The 20,611-nt window shown below is 44.5% G+C and overlaps 1 protein-coding gene across 1 annotated transcript in view; it reads right to left on the bottom strand.

Moving 5' to 3' along the window:
- The window catches only part of LOC147609620 (U-box domain-containing protein 44-like), a 35,988-nt gene extending 15,999 nt beyond the window's left edge, over positions 1-19,989 (bottom strand). Inside the window, exons 1-2 of the mRNA XM_086787586.1 lie at positions 19,765-19,989; positions 18,053-19,636 (exon numbers count right to left, since the gene is read on the bottom strand). Coding sequence (XP_086643712.1) covers positions 18,053-19,279 — 1,227 coding nt within the window. The 5' untranslated portion in view covers positions 19,280-19,636; positions 19,765-19,989. The remainder of the gene's footprint in view (positions 1-18,052; positions 19,637-19,764) is intronic.
- Between the last annotated feature and the right edge of the window lie 622 nt (positions 19,990-20,611).

Here is a 20,611-nt window from a genome sequence, read left to right as displayed (position 1 = left end):
GACCAAAGCAACCACTGACTCGCCTCCTTGAAAAAGTCGACGATGTGTCCCGGCAACGGAACCTTGTAAACCGGCCTTCAGAAAACCAAAGGGCGGTGAAACAAACACTCGCACATAAAACACTTCAACGCCATTGAGGACCTAGAAAAGGAAAACAAACAGGGGGAGCTAGAGTGCTCCTACAAATAGTACACGGACACCGATTGGCCCCAAACCGCAGTGGCGCCCCTTGCGGTATTTCTTTAATTGATTTTAAGAGCTTTGATTACAATATAAGGCTGGTAATTCAGCCGTCCCAGTAGAACTCCTGAAGCCTGCAAAGAACCTGCATCTGGCTTCTAATCCACACGGCATCCACAAACAAGTCCAGCCATTGTTCACATCGAAAGACTCTCTCACATTGAGTCTGCATACAGAAGCTTTCTCCCATGATCAAGGCTGCCACAACCATCCATAGCCTCTCACACTATGAACAGCATCACACCCTGACACATCCAGTGCTTCTGCATCACAACACAGACTCCCAAACTGTCTCTCAAAAGAGTATCACAGCACAGCATACCATACAATCGACACACCTGTACAAACCCTCTCTACCCTCCAAGGGTACTATCCATCTCTGTCATGGATTCCCTGTCCCCTGTCCTATCAGTAGCAAGGCTGTACCAAACATGTGTCCACTCCTGTACTTTCTGCCTGCATGTGACCTATCTCCTGGAGAAACCCAAAAACATGTTTCCTCGTCAACAACGGCATACATCTAGTTACCTGTTCCCTCATGAAACATCTGGCAACATAGAGATGTCCATAACTGTAGGTCCCACTGCTCCTTTCTAGCAGGAAGAAAACAATCTGCTCCATGAGCACGCAGCCATGCGAGCTTGCTTCACTCCCATGCCAAGAAACACTACCAAAAGACCTGTGCTTGTAGCCAAAAAACCCAAGCACACATAGCTGAATTTGCAGCCACACAAACACAGCCCGTAAACTGTCCCAAAACAGTCCTGAATCCAAAACAAAGAGAAGTTGAAAGTTCCATCAGTTGAACGCCATCGACATGATGTCTATGTTCATGGAAAACCAGCCCTTGTCCACCTTTGTGCCGACTTTGAATGTACAGATCTGAAAAACAGCCCCGTACCCGTCTGTACCACCTCGGCATACGTGCCAGAAGTTGTACTTGCACAAGCAGCCTGCTGTCCTGATTCTGGTCACCTGAATCTGTGTAACCAGGCCTGTCCAGCACCTGGCTGCACCGCCTGCAGCAACTGTACTTGCTGTACCTGGCTGTCCGTACACTGTACGGCACCCGTACAGTATGGTACTGCTGAAAACTAGTCTGCACAGCCTGTACAGGACCTGTGCGCAGCCAGTCCAGCAGAGAAGAAGACCCACAGCCTGTACCAGAGAGAGAGAGAAAGTGTACTTGCACAGATCTGGCCGTACAGTGCTGTACGGCTGATTTACACTCAGAAAAACAGCAGCAGCACTCCAGAATCTGCAGTCGACTTGCTCTTCCACTTCTCCACGCTTGTGTACATGCGCTTGAAGGCTCCTCCACGACTCCTTTCCCAAAAGCTAGAGAGAGGGGGAGGAGAGAGAAGCACTACTCCAAAAGTGGCTCCTCCCCAAAATAATCCCTAGGGCCCCCAACTTTAATAAGTCCCTAGGGCCACTAAGGCCTAGGGGCAAACTTTAATAAACATTAAAGTTTAATGTTTCTAGTTCCCCCCTTCACACCTAGGGATGTCCACACATCTTAAACTCTGTCCGGGCACCCCCCATGTGAATCATAAAATATTTTGACTCTGCAACCACCATGCCCACACTTGTGCTGTTCCATTTTCACAGGGCCATGACAAAGGGTTATGCTCTGCGGCCTGGCATCGACTATGAGGATACCTTTGCACCGATAGTGAGGATAACACGATTCAGACCGTTCTTGACCTTGTTTCTTCTCAACGGTGGCTCGTATTTCAAATGGATGTTAAATCTGCATTCCTTAATGGTGACCTGCCGGAGGAGATGTATGTTGAACAGCCTCCAGGCTTTGAGGTTCCAGGATCAAACGGGATGGTTTACAGGTTGCGAAAGGCCTTGTATGGTCTTAAGCAGGCTCCCAGGGCTTGATATCAAAAGATTGATTCCTTCTTTCTACGGACTGGATTCCAGAGATCGGTTGTAGATCCCAACCTATATCTCTTTCGGGAACGCGGCATGGTCACGTTGATCATCCTTTATGTGGATGACCTCATTCTCACCGGCGGTCATATGGAGTTTGAAATGACCGATTTAGGCTTACTCCACTTCTTCTTGGGATTGGAGATCTGGCAGACCCAGAGGGGGTTCTTTGTCTCTCAGCAATGGTATGTTCATGAGTTGCTTGAGGCCTTTGGGATGGAGAACTGCAAGCCTATCGCGTCACCCATGGACCCGAACACGAAGCTTACAGTGAATGATCCTTGTGAGCCAGTTGATGCTCTCTGTACCGGAAGCTGATTGGTTCATTGATCTGGTTACTGAACACCAGATTGGACTTGAGCTTTCCTATGGGGCTGTTGAGCTCATTTATGTAGACGCCGTTAAAGTCTCATTGGGACGCAGGATTGTGGATCTTGCGGTATCTGCAGGGTACGAAGGATCTTGGACTCTTCTACACCACTGGAGGTGAAATGAAGGAACGAGTTCGACTCCAAGGCTGGAGTGACTCAGATTGGGGAGGAGATCCAGACACTAGGAGATCTACATCAGGCTACAGTTCTTCTCTCGGCTCAGGAGCAGTTTCATGGAGCAGCAAGAGGCAGTCAACTATTGCCTTGTCGTCGACAGAGACAGAGTACCGGGCTGCTTGTAGTACTGCTTGCGAGGTTGTTGTTTAAATGCAAGCAAAGCGATGAGCTATGGTGGATCAAATGCAAGAATCAATATCATTAGTAAAGTGATTAGACGATGATTAAGACAAGATTAGTGAGCAATTAACTGATAATGTAGGCATGGATACTCAAAAACCAACAAATTACTCATTAGGCCAATGCCTCAATTTATAGTGTTTACATCCACAAGATGCCAAGCATCTAATCCCACTGATCTCTCCTTGATTCACTCCACCTCTTTTGCTTGATTCTCTCCACCTCTTCACTTTTCCCAAAATATCCCCACACATCCTAGAACTTCTCATGCTACCCTTTATTCTCTCCCAGTAGATACCTCTCACCTTTTCACTGCTACTCACTTATTTACAGACTCTCTTTTACAGCCTCTAAGGGCTTATTCCCGCACACACCCATTCACTTGTATACTTCAACACCTCCCCTCAAGTGAATAATCCTAGCACACCTGGACCCTATGGCAAGTTTCCCTCTTACTTGGTAGCCTGCGACCAGACACTCTCTCTCTATGTGTCCAAGGCTTACTACAAGTGCCCGTGACCTTGACTATACATCTACCACATGGCCTACATCATCGGTGGCTCAGAGGTGGTTTTCCTCTGTGGGGTAGGTTACATTGGGTTGTGGGGTTTCTCTCTCTCTTCCTTACAGATTTTCACATGGCTCCTCACTTCTTGGAGCCTCACATCTTCTCTTGTCTTCAATCTTCTTGTTGTGGCAACTTCTCTTCACGCGTCCATGTCTTCCTTCAATGCTTCGTCTAGCTCTTCTCCTCGGTGTTGATCCTCCTCTTAAAAAAAGATGTTCTTCTTCTTTCATGGTTGGGGCCACGAGCTTGACCTTCAGCTCTTGCTCCATGTGAGCAACATGTTTTAATGTATTGTTGACAGATCTTTTGTGCTTTTGATGTTTATCTTGTGTAAATTTTGTCATTTTTTAAATTATGCAATGCAAACCCAAATCTATGCGTGAGGTCTTACCTCTTGCCTTATTCTGGACAAGGGTAGTGTCTGATTCCATATTTACAATGATGTAATCACCCATGTGTGTCCAATACATAATGCATATAGCATTCATTCTTATGCACATTCCCAAATGCAACACTGGCTGTGAATAACTTGAATTTGAGTGTGATTTGCAGGCATTAACCAAGGGGCAAATGCAAGATGATGATTGCAACAAATTTATCAGCATAAATTCACCAAAAATTACATAAAGCCAAGTGTAGTTGATCTGTACTGAATGGTTGGAGTATCAAACCATCTCTGAATTGCAATCTGAGGTGATAGAGATCTGTATCGGATACCCAATGGTAAATTTAAACCCTCAATTGCACCAAAATACAGTGATTAGTATTGATTAATCACTGATTAGCAAAATAATCCTCTATTTTGTGTACAAAAAACAATGTGTGCGGGAAGGCCAGATCCGGGGCCTTAGAGTTCAAATGAGCTCAACTCCTTTCAAAGGCATCAATAGCAATTAGTCTACTAGAGGATCAAGCCAAGAAACAAAAGATTTAACCAAACATTGAATGCTTAATCTCTGTTTTACCAAAGTCACTTGTAAATTTGATGAAGAGCTTGATGCCACTTCTCCTTGAGGAATTTCACAAATCTGACATCACCAGCATGCAGAGCATCCTTGAAAATCCCTGGGGCCAAGAGAAATTAGACCAATTCACCTTGTTCAAGTGTAGATCTAGGTTTTTCTTCCAGAAATAGGCGCCTACAGATTCGCGAAATTCGGCAGCTACGAGTAGCGGTTTGGTGCGCCGATTAGATGCACTGAATCGTGGACAAGGTAGCTATGTTTGCCTACATGCATTTACCCTAATATTAAGCCTGGAGGAAGATCAAGCCCCTCCACTAGCTGGGGGTGCAAAGAGCTTGTTGAAAAAGACTAAAAAAGTGATTATCTCTTAATCCTAATTAATAGGATAATTCGCAAGATAAATAAGCTCATAAATTGAATGGATCCTAAGCTAGGCTCTGATACCATGTTAAAATGCAAGCAAAGTGATGAGCTATGGTGGATCAAATGCAAGAATCAACATCATTAGTAAAGTGATTAGACGATGATTAAGACAAGATTAGTGGCAATTAACTGATAGCTTAATGTAGACATGGATACTCAAAAACCAACAAATTACTCCTTAGGCTAATGCCTCAATTTATAGTGTTTACATCCACAAGATGCTAAGCATCTAATCCCACTGATCTCTCCTTAATTCACTCCACCTCTTTTGCTTGATTCTCGCCACCTCTTCACTTTTCCCAGAATATCTCCACACATCCTAGAACTTCTCATGCTACCCTTTATTCTCTCCCAGTAGATACCTCTCACCTTTTCACTGCTACTCACTTATTTACAGACTCTCTTTTACAGCCTCTTGCTAAGGGCTTGTTCCCGCACACACCCATTCACTTGTATATTTCAACACCTCCCCTCAAGTGAATAATCCTAGCACACCTGGACCCTATACCAAGTTTCCCTCTTACTTGGTAGCCCGCGACCAGTGCCTCAAGTTCCTAACTCATAGTCCTTGACACTCTCTCTCTCTATGTGTCCAAGGCGTACTACAAGTGCTCGTGACCTTGACTATACATCTACCACATGGCCTACATCATCGGTGGCTCAGAGGTGGTTTTACTCTGTTGGGGTTGTTACATTAGGTTGTAGGGTTTCTCTCTCTCTTCCTTACAAATTTTCACATGGCTCCTCACTTCTTGAAGCCTCACATCTTCTCGTCTTCAGTCTTCTTGTTGTGGCAGCTTCTCTTCACGCGTCCATGTCTTCCTTCAATGCTTTGTCTAGCTCTTCTTTCAGTCTTCTTGTTGTGGCAGCTTCTCTTTATGCGTCCATGTCTTCCTTCAATGCTACGTCTAGCTCTTCTTCTCGGTGTTGATCCTCCTCTTAAAAAGAGATGTTCTTCTTCTTTCATGGCTGGGGCCACGAGCTTGACCTTCAGCTCTTGCTCCATGTGAGTAACATGTTTTAATGTATTGTTGACAGATCTTTTGTACTTTTGATGTTTATCTTGTGTAAATTTTGTCATTTTTTAAATTATGCAATGCAAACCCAAATCTATGCGGGAGGTCTTACCTCTTGCCTTATTCTGGACAAGGGTAGTGTCTGATCCCATATTTACAATGATGTAATCACCCATGTGTGTCCAATACATAATGCATATAGCATTCATTCTTATGCACATTCCCAAATGCCACACTGGCTGTGATAACTTGAATTTGAGTGTGATTTGCATGCATTAACCAAGGGGCAAATGCAAGATGATGATTACAACAGATTTATCAGCATAAATTCACCAAAAAATTACATAAAGCCAAGTGTAGTTGATCTGTACTGAATGGTTGGAGTATTAAACCATCTCCAAATTGCAATTTGAAGTGATAGGGATCTGTATCAGATACCCAATGGTAAATTTAAACCCTCAATTGCACCAAAATACAGTGATTAGTGTTGATTAATCACTGATTAGTAAAATAATCCTCCGTTTTGTGTGCAAAAAATAGTGTATACGGGGAGGCTAGATCTGGGGCCTTAGAGTTCAAATGAGCTCAACTCCTTTCAAAGGCATCAATAGCAATTAGTCTAGTAGAGGATCAAGTCAAGAAACAAAAGATGCAGATTTGATGCAGAGCTTGATGCCACTTCCCCTAATCTGACATCATCACCATGTAGAGCACCCTTAAAAACCCCTGGGACCAAGACGAATTAGACCAATTCACCTTGTTCAATTGTAGATCTAGGTTTTTCTTCCAGAAATAGGCGCCTGCACATTCGCGAAATTCGGTAGCTACGAGCAGCGATTTGGCGCGCCGATTAGATGGACTGAATCATGGGCAAGGTGGCTATGGTTGCCTAGAAGCATTTACCCTAATGTTAAGCTTGGAGGGAGATCAAGCCCCTCCACTAGCTAGGGGTGCAAAGAGCTTGTTGAAAAAGACTAAAAAAGTGATTATCTCTTAATCCTAATTAATAGGATGACTCGCAAGATAAATAAGCTCATAAATTGGATGGATCCTAAGCTAGGCTCTGATACCATGTTAAAATGCAAGCAAAGTGATGAGCTATTGTGGATCAAATGCAAGGAGCAATATCATTAGTAAAGTAATTAGACAATGATTAAGACAAGATTAGTGAGCAATTAACTGATAGCTTAATGTAGGCATGGATACTCAAAAACCAACAAATTACTTATTAGGCCAATGCCTCGATTTATAGTGTTTACATCCACAAGATGCCAAGCATCTAATCCCACTGATCTCTCCTTAAATAACTCCACCTCGTTTGCTTGATTCTCTTCACCTCTTCACTTTTCCCAGAATATCTCCACACATCCTAGAACTTCTCATGCTATCCTTTATTCTCTCCCAGTAGATACCTCTCACCTTGTCACTGCTACTCACTTATTTACATACTCTCTTTTACAGCCTCTTGCTAAGGGCTTGTTCCCGCACACACCCATTCACTTGTATATTTCAACACCTCCCCTCAAGTGAATAATCCTAGCACACCTGGACCCTATAGCAAGTTTCCCTGTTACTTGGTAGTCCGCGACCAGTGCCTCAAGTTCCTAACTCATAGTCCTTGACACTCTCTCTCTCTATGTGTCCAAGGCTTACTACAAGTGCATGTGCTCACACATACATCTACCACATGGCCTACATCATCGGTGGCTCAAAGGTGGTTTTACTCTATTGGGGTAGGTTACATTGGGTTGTGGGGTTGCTCTCTCTCTTCCTTACAGATTTTCACATGGCTCCTCACTTCTTGGAGCCTCACATCTTCTCTTGTCTTCAGTCTTCTTGTTGTGGCAGCTTCTCTTCACACGTCCATGTCTTCCTTCAATGCTTTGTCTAGCTCTTCTTTCAGTCTTCTTGTTGTGGCAGCTTCTCTTTACGCGTCCATGTCTTCCTTCAATGCTTCGTCTAGCTCTTCTTCTCGGTGTTGATCCTCCTCTTAAAAAGAGATGTTCTTCTTCTTTCATGGCTGGGGCCACGAGCTTGACCTTCAGCTCTTGCTCCATGTGAGTAACATGTTTTAATGTATTGTTGACAGATCTTTTGTGCTTTTGATGTTTATCTTGCGTAAATTTTGTCATTTTTTTAATTATGCAATGCAAACCCAAATCTATGCGGGAGGTCTTACCTCTTGCCTTATTCTGGACAAGGGTAGTGTCTAATCCCATATTTACAATGATCCCAAATGCAATACTAGCTGTGAATAACTTGAATTTGAGTGTGATTTGCAGGCATTAACCAAGGGGCAAATGCAAGATGATGATTACAACAGATTTATCAGCATAAATTCACCAAAAATTACATAAAGCCAAGTGTAGTTGATCTGTACTGAATGGTTGGAGTATCAAACCATCTCCGAATTGCAATCTGAAGTGATAGGAATTTGTATCAGATACCCAATGGTAAATTTGAACCCTCAATTGCACCAAAATACAGTGATTAGTGCTGATTAATCATTGATTAGTAAAATAATCCTCTGTTTTGTGTGCACAAAACAGTGTGTGCGGGGAGGCCAGATCTGGGGCCTTAGAGTTCAAATGAGCTCAACTCCTTTCAAAGGCATCAATAGCAGTTAGTCTAGTAGAGGATCAAGCCAAGAAACAAAAGATTTGACCAAACATTGAATGCTGCATTGGTCTAATGAGTAATTTGTTGGTTTTTGAGTATCCATGCCTACATTAAGCTATCAGTTAATTGCTCACTAATCTTGTCTTAATCATCGTCTAATCACTTTACTAATGATGTTGATTCTTGCATTTGATCCACCATAGCTCATCACTTTGCTTGCATTTTAACATGGTATCAGAGCCTAGCTTAGGATCCATCCAATTTATGAGCTTATTTATCTTGCTAATCATCTTATTAATTAGGATTAAGAGAATCACTTTTTTAGTCTTTTTCAACAAGCTCTCTGTACCTCCAGCTAGTGGAGGGGCTTGATCTCCCTCCAAGCTTAACATTAGGGTAAATGCTTCTAGGCAAACATAGCCACCTTGCTTTTCCACTGATCTTTCCTTAATTCACTCCACCTCTTTTGCTTGATTCTCTCCACCTCTTCACTTTTCCCAGAATAACTCCACACATCCTAGAACTTCTCATGCTACCCTTTATTATCTCCCAGTAGATACCTCTCACCTTTTCACTGCTACTCACTCATTTACAAACTCTCTTTTACAGCCTCTTGCTAAGGGCTTGTTCCCACACACACCCATTTACTTGTATATTTCAACAGTTGTGTGGCTACGGAGGTTGCTTGGCAAGATTGGGTTTCCACAGAAGGATCCCACGATCATCCAGTGCGATAACCAAAGCTGTATCGCTATTGCTCGGAACCCGGTCTTCCATGCCCGGACCAAGCACATAGAGATACAATATCACTTTGTTCGTGAGAAGATCTTGGCTAGTGACATCTTGCTTCTTTATTGTTTGACGGAGGACAATGCGGCGGACCTCTTCACGAAGTCTCCTCAGGCTTTGCTCCGACAACACTCCAACTCACTAGGGTTGGTTCCACATCCAGGAGCTGAGAGGGAGTGTTAGTAGTCATCTCCTGTCTGTACACTATGTCAAAGCCTCTATTGTGGGTGTGCTCGCCCAGTTTTGGTGTGTCCCCATTTTTCCTCACTTCCATGTATTTTTTCCATTTTTTCTTGGTGTGGGAGGGCTGTCGACTGTCTCTGTTTGCTAGCCGACTGATTGTTTGATACCGGACCTGCTATACAGCCCTGGCCGACTTCAGATGTGCTAGCCGACTGCCCTTCTACTGGCCGACTCGGCTTGTACTGGTCGTGGGCTGCTATCGGCTGTTTTTGTGCTGGCCGACCAACAGCCTGGGGCCATATAAAATGGCCCCTTGCCCCCCCACACTCTCCATTGTGTATTCCGGGATTTATTGGTGTATATAGCAGAGTTACACTAGCTTCTCTCTCTCTTGCATCTGTGTATTGCTCTCTACAGCAGTTGTCTTCATTTCCGCTGTGCATTCTGACACACCTAGCGTGAACTTGTCCTCATCGTCGCTTGCACAAGGTATAGTCCCCACGTGCCCCTGGATGCAAGGGCTCTAGAGCTTCATCAGTGTTGGATATGTCAGAGTCTAGAACTAAAGTGTCCAGTGGTGTGTGAACACCCTCTTATTAAGAGAACATAAGATAGGGTCTTGGTGTGTATATAAAGCATTGTTCATGGTGGAAGTATTAATATAAGATAATCATTGTTGTGCTGTGCATCAAGTCTCTCTCTTGTGTGAATGAATCCTGGTGTACAAGCTTTGTGAATGGGGGATTATCCACTACAAGAACCATGGTGCCCGGAACTTGGTTAAGGCCCCGAGCAGAAGACATTGGTCAAAGAGAATGGTTATGGAGGTTTTGTTCACGTGGAAAGCATGCCTAATCAAGCCCGAAGTGTGAAAAGAAGGATTTGGCAGGGAAACAAGCCCTTATTGGGCTGTCCACATTCACTTATAACTTGGTGGACAAGTTATAAGTTGGGCACCTCGTATTTATAAAGGGATTCATGCTTATTTTAATAAAGGCTAGACATTTTATTGGATGGGCACCCCGTGAGTAAAGAGTTTCACACATATTGGGCTGGTTATTAATATCTGGGGTATCCAAAAGGGTATTTTACCCAACCCAAAAGGGCTATTTGGTCATTTGACTTCACTTTTATCTGCTGGCCGACCAGCACCCTCCCTTTCTATATAAATATGAGGCGCATCTTTATTCAACGCAACAGACAAGTGCACCTTCTCTGCTGGTCACCAACATCTGGGTCCCCATCAGCTCACAATCTGCCTTCTCTGCTGTCCAACTGGTAGGCAATTTTAACTTCATGGAGACATCACTTAACTTCTTAACTATAAATATGAGGCGCATCTTTATTCAACGCAACAGACAAGTGCACCTTCTCTGCTGGTCGCCAACATCTGGGTCCCCATCAGCTCACAATCTGCCTTCTCTGCTGTCCAACTGGTAGGCAATTTTAACTTCATGGAGACATCACTTAACTTCTTAACTATTGGGAAAGGTCCAAAACTATGGAATGAAAGCTTGGGATAACGTTTGCCCACTTGTTTCAATCTTTGTTTCATGATACGCAAATAGACCCAATCCCCTTCCTTGATGTGGACATCTCGTCTAAACTTACTTGCCTGTCTGTGAACTGAATAATGGCCAGGCACAAAACTGAGGGCCAAACTGGGTTGAGTACCAAACTCTGCGGAATCTACATATTGATCTTTTATGCTATTTAAGTCTTTTCCAGAGATGTTGAGAATGGTAGACTCCTAACTGGTCTGGATGCTGGTCTTTCTACCAAGAACATCTGCTACTAGGTTATGCTGACCGGGGATGTACTTGATCATTTCTCCAACTTGGTAGAAGAGTTGACCCTATCTAGTGTGCTGATCACTCCACTTGGCACCTGGCATCGTTGGGAGCCACGTAAGTGCTTGGTGGTTTGTGGTGACTGTGAAAATGCGTCCATAAGGAACAGGTTTCAAATGTTTGAGAACTGACTGCTGTTCTAGCTTGCCCTTGAAAGTCTTGAAAAGACAAGAGGGAAACTTGCTAGGAGATTCTGCTAACTGTGAGATACTGGGTGGGAGATCATCCTTAAAAATGTCTGAATGAGAAAGGAGATCTGCCAACTGAGGGACTGAAGAAGATGAGACAGCGGTTATTTTCTGTGTGGTTTTTGCCTCACCCTCCTGCTTAGCATCAAGTACCATGGATGGCATGGGATGCATAGAAGGTAAGATCTGAACTGCGTTTGTGGTAGCAGGCAGGTCTGGAGGAGCGAGGGTACTGCGGCAACTGTTGGCAAAAGGCTCTTTGGAGGCTTGCTTCACTTGCCTTTTTGGACAATCCTTCTTACCATGCCCAATGATATGACAGAAAAAACATTGGTTTTCTAACTGATACTATCTTTGCTCCTCTGGAGGAAGATAGCCTCCAGTGATGCCTGCTTTAGCCTTTTCCTCAGGGGTTTTCTTATGCTTGGATTCCTTACCCCCTGAACTAGAGCTAGGACTGTTGTTTGTCTTAGTGTCTTTAGAAGATGAATTATCCTTCCCTGGTTGGGGTTTGGTACTGGACTGGGATGACTGTTTGGGCTTGCCTCCGTTCATCTTCATTTCTTCATTCTGAGTGAGAGTCAAAGCCCGGTCATATGTATTGGGTTCAAAGTTGCGAACTGTGAACCAAATGTTAGGATCCAATCCACGAATGAATTGCTCCATCTTGGCCTACGCAGATAGCCCTAACTACTGTGCTACAGTAATAACCTTGTTGGAAAACTAAAGCACTGGGGATCCGTTATGTCTAAGTCCATAGAACTCCTCTGCCAGACCGGTCATGTACTAGGGCGGGAGGAATCTGGTCTTCAGGTCATGGACAAAGGTATCCCAGCTAAAAGCTGTGACACCTATGGTCTGGTCTGTATAAAGATTAGACCAATGCTGCCACCAAGTGACTGCCTCACCAGTGAGATGGGGAGCCGCTACGTGGACTCTATCCTGAGCATCTGTGATCCTAGCCAATGGAAAATGAGCAGTAAATTGATGAATAAACTGATTTACTGCTAAATGATCACACTTACCATCATACTTACTGAAATTTGGTTGACTGCGAATGACGGTAGTTGATGCTACGGACTGTTGGCTGGTGGCACTTGAGGCGGGGGATGCTGAAGAGAGGTGCTGGTATCTAAGATGAATGGTCTCCTTTTCCCTTTGGTGCTCGAGTAACATACGTTCTCGATCGACCTCTTGTTGGTGCTCCCGAGCGGCGAGTTCAGCCTGACGTCGGTCTTCGTCGATCCTACGTTGGGCTTCCTCATAGTCCTCATAGTCCCGTCTTTCTGCTTTTTCTTGTTGCTTTCGAGCTTCTGCTTCTACTTTTTCTTCTCTCCTTCGGGCCTCGTCTTCTCTCGTTTGTTGTTCCATCTGAAAGAAGAGGGAGATGTAGTCAGGGACTGCTGGAGGCGGAGGACGACGTGCTACTTTGGCTCCAAGAGTTGGAGACGCTCCATGAGCAGCTGGTTCTAAGCTCCATGAGCAGCTGGTTCTAAGCTCTAAGAAGAGCTATGGTGTCTGCAGTACTCGGAAGAGCAAGGTCTCCTTCAGGGGAGACTTCTTCCGGTTGATGGGTACTCTCCTCTGTAGACATGATGCTGAAGTCGGTGGTCGTGCCAGAACGCAATCTGACCATCCAAGGATGCCCTCTCGCTAGGATACGGTGTGTGGACAAGCTGAATCTAATACCAATGTAACATGCAGCGGAAGTATTCGTATTGGAGGATCCAGTCACACAAGTGCTCAGACCGTCTTCTGTATCTTGAGTTTCACGAGTTTAGCAATCCACTTTAATACTTCAAATTTTAGAGAGATATGAGAGAGAGTGATGAGAACTGTACATCGTATGGGATCCCGAATTACCCACTGAAGGGCCCCCTATCCCGTTACCGAGAGTATTTGCTTTATTATCTTTAAAGAGACTGACGGTGTGATTGACGATAAGCCAAACGCAAGACTTCTGAAGACCAAGTGTTGGGCTGAACTGTACACTGCTGTAGAAGCACCAAAGATGTCCAATCTCGAGCCTATGCACTCTTCCCAGTGGAATGAGAGAGGGATGCAAAGCTAGGGCTAAGAGGGGGACTGTTTGGGACTGTTCTAGAGATGATATCTGGGTTCCTGCAATGGTCTAGATGCTACACATGAATGATGTGCAATATGCAGGATGCTTTCTGATGCAAACCCTAAGGTTTCTACTGACTGTATATGCATGAATGCGTCTCTTTAAGTGGGTTAAGGGACTTCGACTGACTGACTGACTTGCTATGGTTGAGAATGACCTATGTAGCTCGTGCCTGACTTATCTTGGACTGAGGATTACAATGGGGTCATGGCGTATGACAAATATCATCCTGAATGGAACTAATACTGTACAAAGTTGCAATGATGATGATGAGCCGGCTTGTCACCATGCACTACAGTGCACAGTGCATGTGACAGCCCGCCCACATATTGGACGGTTATGAGTAGTTGTTGAATGCATCCGAGGGGGAGAATTGAGTCATGTAACAGTGAATATGCTTGCTGTAACTTTCTGAGATTCATTGTTTGGAGGCTAATATGATGCTCAATTGGGATGCTATTGATATATGCACTTCATGGGGAGTGTGTATTGCATGATGCTATGTTTTGGTGGTTGTTCGGAGAGCATTACATGGGATTATGAAGCTCTTAAGCATGGCTATGCTCTCTTGGACAGTTTTGGAACAGTTTTGCTACATGGTGCATCCACATGTACATAGTGGACATCCTCATACCAATGAAGTCGAAGAATGTTTTGAGGACGAAACATATTTGAGTGGGGATGGTTTGTAATGTGGAGGTGGCCATGGGTCAATGGGCATGTTCATATGTTGGGCTTGGGGCCTAGGATTATGGGCATGGACATAATCATTTGGGTGTGAAATGGGCCAAGGTATATAAGTCAATGGCTCATTGTTGTAAAGTACCTTTTTGATCTCTTTCATGAATATACATTACCTTCATGCCTATGGCTCAAGAATCCATGGTGAGCTTCTCCCATATGAGATCTAGGATGGTGACCAACACTCATGTTATCTACTCCATGTAATGAGTGGGCCTCCTCCTTGCATTCATTACTTTCTTGATCTTGAAGTATGGCAGTGCGATGATTGCATTTTTATTTCTTAGAAGAAGTATGTGCGCAAATTGCTTTCTCTTGAGAAGTATGTGGGCAATTTGCTTTCTCTTTATGGTTTTGACATATTATACTCTGCTCTCTTGTCCCATGGATCCTAATTCCAAACTTTCAAAGGACGATGATTCTCCTTTGGTTGATTGTACTGAGTACTGGCAATTGGTTGGTTAATTGCTCTACCTCAACAACACTCATCCAAATATCTCTTATGCCTTGAGTATTCTCAATCAGTTCTCCTCTATGGCTCGACGGTGTCAGTGACAAGCTGCTTTACAGGTTCTTCGGTATCTTCGTGGCACATCCAATTATGGTATCACTTATTCCAGTGGTTCTGATTTGGTGAGATTCACAGATGCTGATTGGGCTGGTTGTGTTGATTCTCAATGATCTACTTCTGGATACTATTTTCTGCTTGGAATGGTTTCTTGGAAGTCTCAGAAACAGAAGATTGTTACTACATCATCTACTGAGGCTAAGTATAAATACTACCTTCTCCCCACGACTGAAGCTTTGTGGATTCATCAGATTCTGGAACATTTATGATGTGCATGGAATTCTCCTGTCACAATTTTCTCGAACTCCCTTTGGTGGCTCTTTGAATGAGTCACAGTCTCATTTACTACAACTTCTTCAAAGCTATCATGCCTTGGTAGCTCAGGAGGATACAGCGTTATGGCATGCTCGCTATGGGCACTTGAATTATGCTTCTCTTCAGTAGGTGTCTTCTCGGCAGATGGTCAAGGATCTTCTGTAGCTGAAACCCTCCCCCTCCACTTGTGTGGCTTGACTTATTAGGGCAGGCAACCCATTACTAAAACCAAATCTGATGTTCAAGGTGTTAATGCAAATCATACGTTTTGAACCAAACATGAGAATCATGCCAGATGCTTATTCAACAGTCTCATCTACACGGCAACCATATATGCTGCTCATGGGGCTTCTCACATCCTAGAGCTTATTCATATGGACTTGTGCAATCCCATGCAGACTACTACTCAAGATGGTGCCAAGTACTTCATGCTTATTATTGAAGATTTCTCACATAAAGTTTGGGTGTATCTCTTGGCAGGAAAATCTTAGGCTTTCTCCTGTTTCAAGAATGAGCAGCTCTATTCAAGAATGCGACCACACAGAAGGTTCAACAAGTTCGTTCGGACAATGAAGGAGAATTTATCTCCAAAGCCTTCCACAACTTTTGTTCACAGAAAGCTATCGGCCATCAGTTCTCCACACCTAGCACTCCACAGCAGAATGGTGTTGTTGAACGCAAAAACACGACTGTTCAGGAGATGGCCTGTACCATGCTTCCTTCATCCGATCTTCCTCCCTTTCTCAGGAGAAGCTGTGACCATTGTTGTCTACATCATCAACCATTCTCCCACAAAGGCGGTTGCTAATATGACATTGGACGAGGCTTTTACACGACAAAAACCCTCACTTTCACATCTCAAGGTTTTCGGTTGTGAAGCCTATCCTATATGCTGATATCCGTGATTCTACCAGGTCCAAAGTTGATCCCAAATCCAGGAAGTGCGAATTCCTTGGTTATGGCTCTCAATCCAAAGCTTACAGATTACGGGATCCGGATACGAAGTCCTTAGTGATTTCCCGCAATGTTCACTTTGTTGAACCCTTGTACGATGACTCCCGATCTTACCCTGAGCTTACTATAGAGGTTCCTCATCCTGCTGCTGCTTCCTCTTCTTCCCCGGCACCCCCACCCCCCTCAACTTCTTCACCCCCAACTTCTCCATCCCAGGTTTCTCCGCCCTCAGCTTCTCCTACTCCTCTTGCGTCTGCGCGATAGAGGATTGCCCCCAGGCATACCTGATGGCTTGAAGCCACTATTCGTGACTCTCATCTCTCAGATGTTGATCTTCATCAACTTGCTGACTCCTCAGCAGCACCTTTAACACGGGCACAGAGACTACAGCAGCTTCTTCATTCATGTACCCTCGCCTTGATGAGTAAACTGGCACAGTCATATGAGCCTACTACAGCTAAAGAAACTCTTGCTCTTCCTGAGTGGCAGGCAGCCATGGAGACCAAGATTGATTCCATTGAAAGGAATGGTATATGGGAGCTTGTGGACCGGCCTTTGCATACGCAAGTTATTGGGGTCATGTGGGTCTTTAAAACCAAGTTTCATGCCGACAGTTCTCTGGACAAACACAAAGCCAAATGGGTTGCAAAGGGGTATTCTCGGATTGAGGGTATTAACTATGAGGAAACTTTTGCCCCTACAGCCAGATACACCACTATCCGGACAGTTCTTGCTCTCTTTGCTCATCCTCACTGACCCGACATTTCTTACAATGTCAGTATTCTCAGTCAATTCTCTTCCACTCTTCAACATTCTCATTGGCAGGCCTCAACTGGTTCTTGTGCATCAGCCCTGTGATGACCTCCAAGTGGACCGTGTGCTCCTCTTTGGACTTGCTAAAGACCAGAACATCGTCAATCCAAGTACCTCACCAAAAACTGGAACAATCCAAAAGATGCTTGAACAGCTGTCCTTTGGTCCTCAGGATAGATCTAATCCTGATAATAGCCAGGCTTCAATTCCAGGTTACTAAACACAACTGATCCAGCTAGCTGGCAGATTATTGATGCGGGGGAAAGGAAACTTGTTTTGGATGGACTTGATCAAAGCCGCACATGCACATGCTCCCAACCTTTTTAACAAAAATACCGAAGCTCCAAACAGAGAAGAGCTCAAAACCATCAAACTTTTGCCAATATCTCCTCCAACTATTGACTAAGCTCTGTGAGGTTGGGCCTGCTCATCCTGCAAGGAACAGAAGGAGGCTCCATATATGGGATAATCTTGGTGCGATGGTCCTCAAGTCCAAAGGGAGGCATCTTGGAAGAGATCCTGTCACTAAGCATACACCGAAACTCAACTATTAGCAAGCCTCTGAGGGCCCATCCAATGCCTCATATTCCAACTCTGCACCGACACTATCCACCCTTACATGCAATCTGCTTCATTTGAAAGGCAGACACACAAGTAAGAGGACATGTGAGGAAAGGCAAGGACTCCTCCAACTAATGATCTCCAGAAACTAATCTCTGGTAGACCACCTCTGAAGATCAAACCACCACAGCGGAGGCTCAAGCCTAATACCTGAGAGGTGGGTCCTGCTGTATAGCTGGGTGGTGAGCTAGCCAAACCAAACCTAGCCTTGAAAGGAGGCACAATAAGCTATGCTACCACTCCTAAAGCTAGATGTTGCAAGGTTCCCGTAGCCTTGCCTTAAGCTGTATTATCTCTGGCAATCCTGTGTTGAGCTAATCCAGTTCCTTTATGTAGGTAACCTGCACGCAAATAATTCGATAAATGTATCCCCAAAACACTAATAGAATATATCAGATCACTAACCTTGTAGTGACCTCCGAGAAGAGCGATGCTGTAAAGAATGCGTAGAATCCTTTCCCTGGTCTGAAGCGCTGATGGCCTGAGAATTGACACCAGCGGGCATATGCCATCTAGAGACACCAGAAGCCGCCTGTATTTCGAGTCCACATCAAGAATGCTTCTGATTGTGTTGATTGTTGCCTCCAGGTCTGTAGCCATGCCTTGAGCTCTCAACCCTTGTATTGCCTGAATTAATTGGCTTTTATACATGTTGCTGAAATGCTCATCCATGGCCTGTTGAAGCTTCACATTCGGTATCAGCTCCAGGCTTTGAAGCTCCTGGCCGGTGTCCGGACAAGTTTTGTTACCCCATTCGAACCACTCTAGAATGGCAGCCTTATCATATGTGTGGCCTTGTTCAACCATGACTGGCTCCCGCATGACTTGCTTGGTGATGGGACAAAAGAAAGCCTTCGGGATCTCGAAAACACACATGGAATGATGTAAAGGAGACTCTGCAAATGCCCGCATTCTTTTGTCATTCAGATTTTCGGCCGGATTGACAAGGGCACACAGTCCCTTGAGTTCTTGTATGTCGGCCTCTCGTCCTTCCAACTCAGCTGCTTTCAGATCTCCCTGAAGCTCCACCTTCAATTCCGATACTTTAGAAGCAGGTACATTCATGTGCTCTGCAATCCTTTTGAGAAGATCCGTAGCTCGCCGCCACTGTGCGTCATCATCACTGCCACCATCATGGCAATCCTTGAGTCCTGATGAGATTTCCTCTGCCAGCTCAGCGTGGCCAGGCTGTTGGAAGAAAGTCAGCGAGGTGAGCTTTCCTTGGGTTTCGAGCACCCTGTTGCGACAGCTAGGCGGAATCTCAGAATTTTCCGCGAGGATTAAAGTTATGCATTCCGCAAGCTGCTTTGAAGTCTTCATCATTTCTTCGACTAGGTCATGGCTATGGCAGAGCAGATAAATCCTACTTCTGGAAGCACAGCCTTTGGTGAAGGTGTTCAAACCCTCCACAACGTTGGTGAAATGCTGCAGAGACGGCCAGGCAGGATTGGCTGACAGGAAATCTTGTTGTCTGCTCAGCTCCTTCAGTAGCAGCCGGAGCTCCAGAAGATAGTAGACCATCACAAGGAAATCTGCACGGTTCATGGCTATATGTGTCGCCGCCTCCTTCGTGTCATCTATGAGTTTCAAGGCTTTCTGCACAAGGGCTGATGAATCCAGTTCCATTTTCATGTTGTCCCAGTGATGATGGCCTCTGATGCAATGGGGCTTCTACTACTGTACTACTATTGCTACTAGGCATGCACAAAGAACTTGTTGAAGCTCCTACTATATAGAGAAAAAAGACTACATTTGAGCGTCACAAAGCAGACCTTCATACAATCGAAAACCCTAAATTTTGACCTATTTGCTGGCTACTTCGCAGAGAAACCTAATAACACTTTCTCCAAGTCCAAAACCCGAATTTGTCCCTAGAACCGGGCTTCTTGGCAGAAAACCCCTGACCAAAAATCTGGAACTTCAACTCATTTTGATGGAAAACCACATATACTGAGAGCACAAATCATATCTCATTTGATTCTTAAACCCCTGCAAAACCCCATCAATTCACCCGTAATTTGCCCTAACTGCTACAAACGTGGAGTCAAAAACATTGATTCTGAACTGACTCTGCCAGTTCAAAAACCTAATTTTCCCTGAATGGAGCAGAAAATCACCTCTTTTGAGATTTCATCCCACCCTTTTGGCCTTTGATGAGAGTTTTCCCGCAGGAAAGCTTATTTTTTAAAACTCACTTCTGTCAGAAAGCCATCAGAAGCTCCCGCTGCTTCTCAGAAATAGGCAAGAAATCACTGCTTCTCAGAAGAAGCTGGCAAATGAGGAGAATCAAGTGGGCTGCAATAGAAATCGGGATAGCCATGACTACATGTTTTTTGGGTGCCAAGTGATGCTCATTACTGGACCATAGTTATTAATATGGTGTGCTGCTTTTTGAAACTCTTCCTTAAGATACTAATATGGAGATAGAGATATATACTTTTAAGTTTCAATCTGCTTTTCTTCCAAGAAATTTGGAGTAAAATAATTTTTTCCCAATACTAGTAAGGAGTTTTAGAGAAATTATACCTATCACAATTTGTGGACATGGTTTAGCTCCAATATGGGACCAAAATCTTTTTTGTGTATTTAGTTAAATATAAATGGAGCATAAGTCTAAGGTTTTTTTAGTAATTTTGAAGGACTTTAATTTTTAAATAAAAGTTGGCCGCCGAATTCTCGTCGGATCACCTAGGTACCGCCTTCTATTTTTGGGAGGTTCGAGAGGATATGGGCCTTCTAATCTTCATTATTGCAGAGCAGGGAGGGGGGGAGAGAGAGAGAGAGAGAGAGAGAGGGAAGGATGCGCGCAAGGTAAAAAACAGACAATAGGCTGAGAGAGAGCGACCCACGCACAGGAAGGGGGAGAGAGAGAGAGACAGAGAGAGAAGGGGGGCGGGGTGGGCACACAGGGAGGTTGACAGAGTGGGACGGACGTGTACACAGAGTGACGGAGAGAGTTAGGGA

This window comes from Cibotium barometz, chromosome 51, assembly GCF_041138505.1.
Source record: "Cibotium barometz isolate CiBa-2024 chromosome 51, ASM4113850v1, whole genome shotgun sequence".
NCBI classification, from domain to species: domain Eukaryota; kingdom Viridiplantae; phylum Streptophyta; class Polypodiopsida; order Cyatheales; family Cibotiaceae; genus Cibotium; species Cibotium barometz.
Note: the sequence above shows the minus strand (reverse complement) of the source record. Positions and strands in the feature narration are given on the sequence as shown.